The sequence below is a fragment of the Rhyacophila brunnea genome, unplaced genomic scaffold (assembly GCF_057557595.1).
Source record: "Rhyacophila brunnea isolate RB1 unplaced genomic scaffold, BYU_Rbru_1.0 scaffold_7, whole genome shotgun sequence".
Lineage (NCBI taxonomy): Eukaryota > Metazoa > Arthropoda > Insecta > Trichoptera > Rhyacophilidae > Rhyacophila > Rhyacophila brunnea.
In genome coordinates, this window is record NW_028233339.1 from 21,742,213 (window position 1) to 21,755,601 (window position 13,389).

General features: G+C 38.3%; 1 protein-coding gene across 2 annotated transcripts in view; it reads left to right on the forward strand.

Moving 5' to 3' along the window:
- Window positions 1–591: 591 nt before the first annotated feature.
- The window catches only part of LOC147064621 (obg-like ATPase 1), a 29,729-nt gene continuing 16,931 nt past the window's right edge, over window positions 592–13,389 (forward strand). Inside the window, exons 1-3 of one of the 2 annotated variants that reach the window (XM_085957744.1) lie at window positions 592–692; window positions 2,843–3,381; window positions 6,704–13,031. In XM_085957744.1, the coding sequence (XP_085813870.1) occupies window positions 6,904–12,783 (5,880 nt within the window). In that variant the 5' untranslated portion in view covers window positions 592–692; window positions 2,843–3,381; window positions 6,704–6,903 and the 3' untranslated portion in view covers window positions 12,784–13,031. Of the gene's footprint in view, window positions 693–2,842; window positions 3,382–6,703; window positions 13,032–13,389 lie in introns of those variants that run through there. The other variant, XM_085957745.1, reaches the window with a different exon arrangement.

Genomic DNA, 13,389 nt, shown 5'->3' on the forward strand with positions numbered 1-13,389 from the left:
GTAATATTGTGTTTCGACCTTTCGCAGAGTCGCACGGAATCCAACGCCGTGGCTGACCCTCCATCACCCTGAGACCGCCAGCATTCTATGCGCCATAGACTAATATACTTTTCTTCGCACTTCGGGTGTTACACGACGGAAGACGTGGCAATAGACCAAAGGAAGTGACGCGACCTTGTTCTTGCCCTGTGCTCCGAGCTGGGGCGTGAAGGATATAACTAACAATTTTATCGGTCCAAATTCATTGACACCTATGTTTGTTAAAATATTATACATAATATACGGATACTAACTAAACCAATAAAACGTGTATTGATAGGTACTCGATTCCATTATGTATGAATAATATTATTATTAGGTATGTAGGTAAGTACTTTTCGTACCGGCCATCTAATAATCTAAAAAAAAGTTTTGTAGAAGAAGAACGAAATTAAGAATAATATTTATCGACCTACATTATTTATGTAGGTACATAATAACTAAATAAATTTTGTACAAAATAACTTCTGATAGCCGTCGGTAAAGTAGGCACGACAAAATTAGTTATCATAAACAAAAATGTCAAATTTGTCGGTAAAACAGCGACCACATGATACATTTCTACTAAAAAAATCTGTGAACCACGTTAGAGGTTCTGACAGAAAGTATTTAATTGATTTTTCTAAATTACTTTCTATTGTAGTGAGTACAAGGTAATTAAGGCAGGTCTATAATCCTTGTTTTGCGTATTTTAGTGTATGTTCATCTTAAAAAATGAATATAAGGAGATATGTGCATGGTTATTTTAGGTTAAGTTTTTGACGTATCAAATTCTCAATATGCCGGCGATAGATAAGAGTTATTTAGATAATTTGTTTCTTATATGACTTATAACAAGATTACATCGCTTAGTTTATTCCATTGCTAATACCCTTTATATGAAAGTACTCAAGTAAATATAATTATAATCTACATTGATAGAGATAGAGAATTGAAGGGGCAAATTGAAACGTCAAACTGCTTAATATTTATATCCCACCTATTTTTGTCGATAGATTTGGGTTTTTATTGAAATGGACGTGTGTAATTTTATACTCAAAATTTAATCCAAATTGATTTGAGTAATCCTCTTTACTGGCTATAAATAATATAATTTGTGAGAAGTTTAATAAATACACGCAAGAAGTTTTATAATCGTTTTGTCATTTTCGTAATTTTTTTAATTACCTAAATCTTATTTGGTATAATCAATATATTCCCCTTTTTATTATGGAGCTATTCAATTATTACTTACTTTATACGGTAATTTTATCTCCATATATTATCGTTTTGTGGTTAAGGTATTTTGAGAACAACCAAATAGGTACAACCTACTGTATCTACATCGATTATAATATTATTTCTCAATATTAAGTGGAGAAAGTGATGTACAGTAATTTAAGGACCTTGTTCATTATTATTGTTATGTGTAAAATGACAAAATTGTTTTACATAATTAGGCCTTGTTTTACATAGATTATTAGTGTGTGATATATAATAATATATAGTGATATTAGTGGTGAAGACTCTAGAATAACTATTATTTACCTAACGTTACTTAATATTGACTCATGAAAACTACTGCAATACTTAAAAGCCTATCATAGGTTACATATATAATATATGAAACCCCCCGTTGATGGCAGGTCACGCCGTGGGTCCCAGGTTCGAATCCTGGGTCTAGCAACTACACATATTGTTTTTCAAATTGTGTGCGTGTCAGGGTATGGACCTAATAGGTTGAGCAAGTGGCTGACATCCATTTCTCATAAAAAACAAAATCTGTTAATACAAACCTCTACTCTGCGGAGGCCCATATTATGATCCTATTAATGGAAATGGTCGGAATGTTTTTGACACAGTCACGATCTACACAGGATTTGAAAAACTAAACAAAATTTATAAACGTCATACATAAAATAGAATCTACATAGGTTATCCTGCTTGACCTGTCTGCACTTATTGTGTAAAATTTGTCGATAAATAACTATCAAATAATCTGATAGTGTGCGCGTGATTTCATTTCAAGTGCAGGATAAACAAAAATATACTTAAATAAAATGAATGCGCACTCACCGGGGGTTGTGATCGATGAGGGCTGATCGAATATTGCTATGAATAGTGTGAATTTATTTACTATTACTCCGTTTGTAATATAATCACAACATGAGAATCTAGATACCAATAACTATAACTTGAGGTGAGACGGTTTGGAGAACTAATTACTATAATGTTCGCATCACTTCTTAAACTTGTCTTAGTCGAACAACAGTTTTAAACACTGAAATTACTAGATCTGTCATTGTAATATTTTTTCTTAATATAGGTGATACCGCTGCAATTTTGGACAAATAAGAGAATTCAGTTTCTATATAACAATATAGGCGGCTCTCGTAGTCCATTGTGTAAGGCGCTGGCCTTTCACATGCGGGCTCCGGGTTCAACTCGGTGAGGTCACAATATATTTAGATAATCTAATATGTGAATTCCTCCAGCCTGGTAGTTTTGCCAATGTAATTGGGCTTTGTGGTCTGTTGTGATGTGTAATAAAGAAACAAATAAAAAAAAAATTATCGTGACTGTGTCCAAAACCTACTGTATACCTATAACATATATATTATCACACATTGATCGCCGTCTAAGTGTGTATTGTTAGATATTCTTTTCATTTTTTATAATTGTTACCTCGATAGGTAGTTCTCGCCATTCTTTTTTATATTATAGCTAACACAGTTCAAAGTCAAAACATTTATAACTGATTATTATATGATTTAAAAACCTAATAGTACCTAAATAATAAGCGGTGTGACATAATTTATTTAAGGTGAATCAACATGGCGCCAAAAAAAGTTGAAGAACCAGAAAAGAAGCCTCTCATTGGCCGCGTTGGAACCAACTTAAAAGTGGGTATTGTTGGCATTCCCAATGTTGGCAAATCCACCTTCTTCAATGTCCTTACCAAGAGCCAGGCAGCCGCTGAAAACTTCCCGTTCTGCACCATCGACCCTAATGAAAATAAGTATTTCTTTAAATCTATTATTATAATCAAATCGTAATGTCATCCGCGCAACAACATTATTAGACTAATCTATATTCCAATGTAATACATCAACACGATTGATAAATTCCCACTAAGGTTCTATCAAAGTACCACCTACTTATATTTGTATATTTTGCTTTCTTTCGTCATATTGTCTTATTCCTCTTAAAAAAATATGTCGATAAACTAATATGTTTGTCTATAATCATCATAGCAGCATTTTCAAACTGCACTAAAATCCATAAACCCGGATCTTGGTTGATTATACAAGATATAATGTATATAGAGCGGGCTTGTTATCACAAAACCACACATTGACGCCAGTAGATGTGTTCATAGCAAAAGTTGGGAAATGCCAAACTGCCAGCAAGTCCCATCTGCTGGCCTCCCCGTGGCGACCTCCGGGCAATGCAGCGTACGCTGTAGCTAACAGCAGGGGGCGAAGGGCGAGTGACCGGCGCCATAAAACTGGCCTTCTGGCTAAGGGAAGGAAATCCCCGACAGAAAAACCTGGTCGAGCCGACCTTCAGGGCCCTCGTGGCTCAGGCCTCGGGAGCGCTGGGCTAATCACCTTGCCTCCTTAAACGAAACAGATTAACAAAACACCTACACAGCAGCCTCGGACGACAACCGGCTCTGTAAAACGACGACCTTGCATGGAAATGGACAATGAAACAGGTAGAGTAATCCTCTCTAACAACTCGAGTATGCGCATTGGGACATATAATGTTCGCACCCTGCGTACCCCCGGAAAGGACCTGCACGCCACACGCATCATGCACACCTATGGTGTGGACATCCTAGGGCTGAGCGAAGTGCGCTGGAAAGGAGCCGGGAGAAAGTTGATTGAGGGTTACTCTATTGTCTACTCAGGTCAGGAGCAATACCATCACCAGGGAGTGGCAGTGTTGATGTCAAAGAGAGCGGCCCGTTGCCTCGTGAAATGGGAACCAATCTCGGAGAGACTGATACGTGCCTCCTTCAAGACGCCTGGTAGCTCCTTGACCGTCTTTCAGTGCTACGCCCCCACTGAGGATGCCGACGCGCAGACAAAGGATGCTTTTTACGATTCTCTCCACGCGGCAGTCTCCGCCATCCCCCGAAGAGACCGCGTGATTGTAATGGGGGATTATAATGCGAGAGTAGGAGCAGACCCGGTGCTTGGCCCCACGGTGATGGGACGACACGGCCTCGGTGACCCCAACGATAATGGTGAGCGGCTCGTAGAATTCGCCACTCTGAACGAGCTTGCAATCGGAGGCACTGTTTTTCCCCACAAAGACATTCACAAATATACGTGGACGTCTCCTGATGGACGCAGATTGACCACTTCTTATACAGCTTGAAGCACCGAAAGGAACTTCTCGACGTGCGTACTTACAGAGGCGCCGATATCCATAGCGATCATGAGTTACTTATTGGAAACATCCGAGTAAAACTCAGTCGCCAGGTGAGGCCTCCAAAGTGCGAACGAATTGACGTTGAGAAGCTCCGACGCCGAAGAATTCGGACCGACTTCGAAACTGCTGTACGAGATAGTGTAGATCGTATCTACGAGCGGCACAAATCTGAATCCGACCTCATTGAGGCGGACTGGAGCCTCATAAAGAGTGCGATTGTGTCGTCGGCTCGTACCGTCCTTGGTACCAGAAGGAGTGAGCAGCCAAAGTGGATGTCTGACGAAACGTGGGTTGAAATTGGTGAACGAGCCAGGCTGAAAGCCCTGAGAGACGAGGAGAGAGACCCCGACCGAACCGAGGACCGCCGGACTGACTACCAGACCCAAGACAGGGTAGTCAAACGATCCGTGCGGTTGGACAAGCGCAATTTTATGAACCGGCAAATTGAAGCGGCAGAGGAGGCAGCAAGCAGAAATGACACCAGGAAACTCTTCCGAATCACCCGTGAAGTCTGCGGCAGGCGACCACCGACTCCCGGAGCCATTCGTGGTCCCAGTGGAGCAATAGAGTCTGACGCAGAATGCGTCAAGAAGATTTGGAAGAATCATTTCTGCGGAGTGCTGAACCGCCCACCCCCCTTGGATCCCTTTGACATATCTGCGGAAGCTTTACTTTTGGACATTCCCCGAGCGACCGACATTTCCGATTGCCCGCCCACGCACACCGAGATAAAATCGGCTGTGAAAAGGCTCAAGAACGGAAAGGCACCGGGGGGAGACGGGATTCATCCTGAATTCCTCAAGTACAGCTTGAGCGCAATCCTGCACCCTATGTTTCATCTGATGACAAAGGTGTGGGAAGAAGAGCGCTGCCCAAGGGACTGGGTGAACGGTGAAATCATCACACTTCTTAAAAAAGGTGACCCTCTAAGCTGCGACAATTACCGAGGCATTACGCTACTCAGTGTTCCGGGAAAGATTTTGGCAAACATCATTTTGATGAGAATAAGGGACCCAATAATGCACGTCCTCAGGAAAAACCAAGCCGGGTTTCTACCTGGTCGAGCGTGTGCAGACCAAATCCACAACCTTCGATGTCTTCTCCAGCAGAGCCATGAGTTGAACAGTCCGATGGCCTGCTGTTTTGTGGATTATGAGAAGGCTTTCGACAGTCCGCACCGCCCCTCCCTCTGGATGATACTGGGAGCATACGGGATCCCTCCCAAGATCATTGCCATAATCAAAAGCCTGCACGAGAATAGCGAATGCTGTGTCAGAATTGGAGACACTGTCACGGAATGGTTCGGGGTCACGACCGGAGTCAGACAGGGTTGTGTCCTTGCACCGTTTCTCTTTATTATTCTCTTTGACTTCATACTACGGAAGTCAATACCACCCGACCGAGGCATACCTGTTACCCCCACGGTGAAGCTATGCGACCTGGAATACGCCGATGATGCTGTCCTATTCGACAACTCAATCGAGGGCATTCAAGAGACAATCGACAGGTTGCATAACAACTCCTCTCGCGTTGGTTTGAAAATCAACGCGAAGAAAACCAACGTCTTGTGCAATAGCACCTGTCCTGATCCAGATTTCCCTCTGATTAGCGATGGACAGAGCATCGAGAGCGTCGACAGCTTCAAGTACCTGGGGGTACACATCACGGGAGATGGCATTTTGCAGAAAGAGCTCGCTATCCGAATGGGAATGGCTGGAGCAACATTCAACTCGATGCGAAATGTCTGGGACTCACGATTGTACTCGGTCAAAACCAAATGCCGCCTATTCGACGCTTGCATTCTGACGGTGCTGCTTTACGGTAGCGAATCATGGCACCTTACGAAGGCTCAGAGCAACCGTATACTGAGCTTCGAAAACAGATGTTTGCGACGAATACTGGGTGTGCGGTGGTATGACTTTAGGAGCAACGAGGAGATAAGAGAACGTACCAAGCAGCCTCTCATCACGCTGAAAGTGAAGAGGCGACGTTGGACCTGGCTCGGCCACGTGCTGCGGATGCCAGAAGAGAACTTTAACCTGGCTTGCCTGTTCTTCAAGCCGACCGGATTCCGGCGTCCTTGAAGGCCGCTAAATACAATCTACAGAGTGTATACGGCGGAGCTACGGGATGCTGGTTTGACCTGGAACGAAGCAAGAAGACTGGCGAGCGACAGGGATTCTTGGAGGCGCCGCGTGGTGTCCATATGCTCCAGTTAAGGGGCGGATATGGGCAAAGAAAGAAGTGTAGATCAGTACCTTTATATCTGACAGTGTGCTAGTAAAATTTTTATTCTCTTTTGAAAGCCATACAATAGTAAGTGCATCTGAAAACAAAATCTATGGTATTCTATATTTAAAAATAATACTTCTTTAAAATATGTCAAAACCGTTTACACACTTGTGAAATAATGTTTTATATTTTAATCATTCACACTATTCCATAATGGATGAGGCATATAGTCAAACTATCGTCCATCGTTTATGTGATGGCATAAAAATAAAGGCTTCAACGATATCAAGCATTGGTTGTCATTCTAAATTCAAGGCCCAACAAAATTACTTATCAACGAATCCTGTCTGTTTTATTATTTTTGGTAAACCCGGTTTACCAACAAGAGATCTCGGCCCCAAACTTGCACGTTTCTGGAAATGTGTACATATTAATCCTCAAGATCTGATAGAGGAACAAATCAGACTCGACAGTGATACTGGAAGATGCATCAAATTTAATTTACGGTGTGGAAATGTGATTAATAACGATATTGTGTTTGCTCTCATAGATGAAAAGATAAAAACTGACGTGGTGAAACATAGAGGTTATGTTTTATCTGAAGTTCCATTGGTCAATATGACAGAAGAAAATCTGGTCCATTATGAACAATTCTATTCAGAATATTCCTTCTTGATTGCAGAAGAATTTTTGGTGAACGTAATAAATACAGCAATGTTTTCTAGTGATATTATTTCAAATGATATTTCTAACGATTCTGAAAGTAAATCTACAGCTCTTGGATTGGATGGGGCCGAAAATGGCAATGAAAACAATTTTTTTCCCAATAATAAATATTCAACAAAATTTTCGAATGTTATATTCGATCAGAAACTACGTTCAGTTAACAAAGATGATGATATGCTTCATATAATGGAAAAAATAATCAAACTTTCCGCTGATTTTATCATTTATTTAAAATGCCCGACTGAAGATATTATGTATATAATACAAAACACAGTGGACACACTTTTGGATAGTGAGTCATCTGATAATATTTTTGACAATGGATCCAATGTTGAGGACACCGATGTTATGTCAATAAGAAGTCATAATAACTTCAATAAAAATGTCTCTTGTAGAAGACCAATTGATCTCCCTGAGCGAGTTCATTCATATTGTGAGCGATTTGATGGCATATCCTTTTTAATTGAAAAAGAAATAATGTCTCGTCACCTTGGATTCGGCATGACATTGGATGGACGATTTACCACAGACAAGTTACTTGATCAGATAAAATTAAACCTTTCTGCATTACCTGTGCACCGTGTGCTTGTTCCTGTGCATTATATAGACTATTATAATGAAGAATCATCTGAGGATCTATCAGAAGATATTTCCAATCTATCACCGAGAAGATTTTTGGAGTCTCTCGATAAGAATAGTACTGAAGATTCATACATGTCTCTTTCCGAATCGCCTTGGACGACAAAATGTCCTGTATCACTTAGTGAAGGAAAATGTGTTATGGGCTCCGTCGAAAATGCCATAGTGTTTTTTGATCATGTATTTTTACTCTCAACACCAGACGCTGTGGAATTATTTTGCAGAAACCCTCGTCCATACCTAAATGCTAGTAATTTAAAGCCAACATGTAGAATTGCTATATTGGGTATGAGAGCATCCGGGAAAACAACACTTGCTAAATGCCTGTCATGGCTCCTCGGCGGAGAGATAGTATCATTGGAAGATGTGGAACGCCAAGTACATAATGATAAAGAAAAATACATTTTTGAAAAAATTTGTGCCGACTTGAGTGAATCAAGAAAAAATGATTGGGATCAGACAGAAAAACTTAGACAAGAAAAATTAAATGATTGGAAAGAGACATCATTGAATCTGATTCAAAAGTTTGTTAACCTGCAAACCAATATGACAGCTACTTTTAGTAATACATCATTAAAGTCCGGCATTCCAGTGAGGTCCAATAGTTCTCTTATAAAAAAAAAGCGGAGTAACACTGGTTTGATTACAGACTCATATACAACATCCTCATTCTTACAACATAAATACCTAGGTGGAAAAAATCTATCACAAGTAGCTTCTGGTAACCATTTAGCCATAATAAATTCCAAAAGTTCAAAGGACAAAAGTATTTCACTCGCTCAACTTGAGGATGGTGGATCTATACAGACTAATATCACATTTGATTCAGTTGAAAGTGACAACAGCATTTATTGGAAAATCAAAAATATATTTGGTTCTGACATTGTCCCATCTAAAATTTTGAAACAATGTACAAATATTTTACAAAATCCTGAAGCTATTTTTAAATATGCACCTGATTCCTTAATAACTCCTGTTAAACTCAACATATCAAGAGAAACGGATGAAGAAATCATGGCACTTGCAAAGATGCGTATCACTGAGGAGAATATATTTGATAATATCATTGTAACTGATCAAAAAAAGGCCAACAAACTAGTTTTTATCATCTCTGAAATTGAGGATAAACAGATGAGGAAAAATCCTGGTAAAAAATATGGTGGATGGATTATAGATGGCATGACAACTGATCCAAATTACTGGGATATTTTGTACAAGACGGGCTGTCTGCCTGATGATGTTTTTTCTCTTTACGATGATGATAACTTTGACCTTTCATTATTTTTAAAGTATAGCTCCAGAGTGAAGGACTATGGCAACAACGATATTAAAAAGATTTTTCATGAAATAACAGATTCTTTGGAACCAGAAAACTATTCTGAGTTAATAAGCACACGATCAATGATGGTTTCGGATATTTCAAAGAATGTTGCAGATTTATTGAAAGATGACTATTTTCAAAATTTAATTGATGACAATTTACCCCCGTCAACGCTGACATATACTGAAGATTCTGCAGAATATAAAACTTTTAAAAACCAATTTGATCAGTTCAATGAAGATTGGAGGAATCTTCTAGTATTTTTTGATGACATCTCTATTCAGCCAATGGAGTTTAAATCCAATAACTTCACGTCTATGTCAGATTTACTGACAAATTGCTTGAAACTTTTAAGATACCGTTATAGTGCATCTTGTAAAACTTACGAACTAGAAAATATTGATGACATTGACACATCGGAAGATGGCATGATGTTTGGCGAAACAAATGTTTTTTGTCCTGTTGTTTTTGAAAAATTTAACACCCTTTGGAAAGGAAAGCCAGAGTTCACAATAAAATATAAACAATTAATTTATTCTTTCTCATCGTTAAGTGCTTTCGAAGATTTCAAGTCTGACCCTGAAGTGTTTCTTCAACTTGAAAAGCCGATCAAGTTTAATGTAGCTCCAAGAATTTGTGTTGCTCTACCTATAGGAACTGAATCTACGGAAATATCTAAATTGGTTGCTGAACAAACGGGATTGATGCATGTAAATTTCTTGAATTTCGCTTTACATTTTTCTATGGTTCCGGAAAACTCTGATACTTCTCGCCAATTTTATGATTTAATTGATCATACTGATTTAAATAAGTTGAAAAATATTGAAACATTAATTAACCAATACGATTACGATAGCGAAACTGTCGCAATTATTGGTAACTATTTCGTCAATAATCAACCCATGCCAAATGAATTTCTGTCTCGACTGCTTACAAAGCTTTGGTTTACTGAACCGTTCTGTAGTCGGGGCTTCATTTTAGAGGGCTTTCCTAGACTGACACACGATCTCGACGTTATCAAAGAATGCTTTACAATACCAGACATGATATTTGAACTTCACCGTGATCCTACAGAATCTAATGAAGAAGTCACTGAAAAACTGTTTTATGAATGGAAATCAGAACAAAATTATCTTAAAAATGAGCGCCTGGTAGAATATCAAACACTCGTCGATGAATGGAGATATCACCGTGAATCGCGGTTTATCGCCGTCGCAATATATCGATTAGTATTACAAAATATGTTCGCAATTACAAATGCAGAGAGCGTGACTACCGAACCAAGAACCTCTGGAAGATTTTCATCAGGAACTAATTCAATACAATTATCAACAAGGTCAATGAAGCAGAAAAGTTCGATGTATGTCCGATCGGTAACATCGACTGAACTCAATGACGAAGATTCCAACGAAATATTTGAAGAGTTGGATCGTGAGATGCCCGAACCAGTTTTGATAGATGAATGGGAGAGTGATGAAGATGCCAGAGAACGAATTTCTGACCACGTCGATGGATGGTTTAATTCTGACTTAGAAAATTTAGAATCCCTCAAATCCGAGTGTGAAAAGGATTTAATTTCCTGGGTCACCGTAGACGCGGATAATACAACACGGACAGTTTTCAAAAACATTTTGAAACATACCAAAATTATAATGAACAGAAATCAATCATTTTTCGAACATACTTCAAAAATAAACATTGAATCCGGGGAAGAACTTGTTAAAAGTGGAATGGCTTTTCTTAGCGAATTTGGTGTTAATTGTCCTGTCAGAGTATATGAATCAGATTGTTTGATACCAATGTATTTTCCTGACAGATTTAATCATAACATTTTCCCTGTTATTCATAGAAATTATGTGTATTATTGTAGTGGTGTAGAGAATTGCAAAAAATTCTGCAATGACCCCTTGAAATATGTGTCGTCGTATAACAGGGAAAAAACTCTATACACACCTTTCAAAGTGGCTGTTGTGGGTCCTCCAATGTGTGGCAAAACGACACTGTCCGAAAGATTTCAAAAAGATCTAGGCGCAAAACATTTGACCAGAAGTCAGTCGGTTAATTTCGTTCTTGAAAATTTTCCATGGACCTCCATAGCCAAACAAATCAAAGACATTTTACACAGCGGTGAAGTTTTGTATAAAGATTTGATAATACAAGCTGTTAAAATGGCTTCATCTGATGCCGAGTGCACAATGCAAGGCTTTGTCTTAGACGGATTTCCGGAAGACATGGATGAATCTTTAGCTCTAATTGACGTCGATCTATTTCCTCATGTTATTATAGACTTAGAGTGTGACCAAGACACAAGCGTCGAATACCTTTTATCTCAACCTAATAATACAATAAGTGGAGATTGTTTGTACTATTCTATTGAGTATGTATCCCATTTGTATAGTGAATGGTTTAAAGACAGCACCAAAAATAGAACATTGCTTCTAGAAAATTATTATAATCTTCGTACCGTAAAGGGGCTAAATTCAAAATGGCGATGTTGGTGGGAAGCTCGTAGGCTTGTCGAAGAACATTTGAAGGATATTCAACTATTTTTAACACCGAATTGTAATATAAGTGTGTCTTTAAAATATTTTAGTATATCTTCTAAAGAGTTTTTCAAACGCTCAAGCAATCTTAAAGACTATTGTCCCACTTGTTTAAACGAAGGAATTTTACGAAATAATACTAAATATTTAAATCGGCTAGGGTTGATATATTATTTAAAACACTTTTACTGGTTTTGCGAAGAACATGTCGTAGAATTTACGAAGTCGCCGTATGATATAAATCTACAACTGCCAGAACACTTACCCGAGCGAGTGTATTCAATTGTCGGATTATCTGATGAAAATTTATATGAAAACGGAAAATGCATCGTGACATTCGTGAGTAATTATCCTTCGAGAAAGGTCGTCCATGGCAATTCGAAATTCGCAGTTCGATACAGAGATAAAATGTATCATTTTGCAAACGAACTAAGCATGAGTAAATTTCTGGCCGAGCCAGAGAAATATTTCAATTATAAAATCCATTTCAAATCAGATGAAAAATTCCCCGAATCTAATGTTTTGAATCTTCCACATGTTGGCTACTTGGAGCAATACATGAATGATATAGTAACCAAAGCTGCTATAAACACGGCCAATGTTAGACCCAAATGTCCTGGACTGAATGCAACCGTTTCTGCCTCAATACACATGGCACTGTACCTTAAAATCAATGACCCCAGCGCAAGTCCTGCTGATATGAAAATGTATAAAGAGATCAATGCGGATTTTGAACATAAATGTCAGCTCGTCCGAAAGACACTAAAATCCATGCAGAGTATGGACTACCCTTATTTAAAAGATACGGCTATTGAAGCTGGAGATAAGTATTCCGAAGGTTTTCCGAATATTTTGTTCAAATAAAACTAATAATGAAACTCAAGTTAGATATTTTTTATTATTACGTATTATTTCAAATGTCAATGCTGTTTAATAAACATATTTTCTAAAAACAAAATGAGTATCAATAAATTCAGTCAGAATTTACTCGATATTAGATATATTCTAATTATTAGTCAATAAATATTTCAATGCTGTCTAGTTTTGATAATGGTGTGAAACCGAAATAGCTGTCGACTAATAAACATTATTTATATTTTACACATAATTTATCTGCCAAAAACCTTCCATAAATCATATACCTATAGGTATCACCGTTCTTTATGTTGACTGCATTTTGACTTTCTCGTCATATTTAGGCATTAATTAAACCGCTGAGCGAAATTGCAATTTTCTACCGTAGTTGTAAAACGGTTTACCGGTAAACGATTGTTTTTTTCATATAATGAACGGTAAAACGTTAATTAAATTATTATACTATGTTAATTCGAAAATATAATATTTACCGTTATTTATTTATTACGATCAGAATATTGCATTGTTGAGCAATGTGTAGTACCTAGGGAATGTGATTGAATTCAAAATTATTCCTAAATATACAACATTGGCTATAATACTAGAGGTGCATAC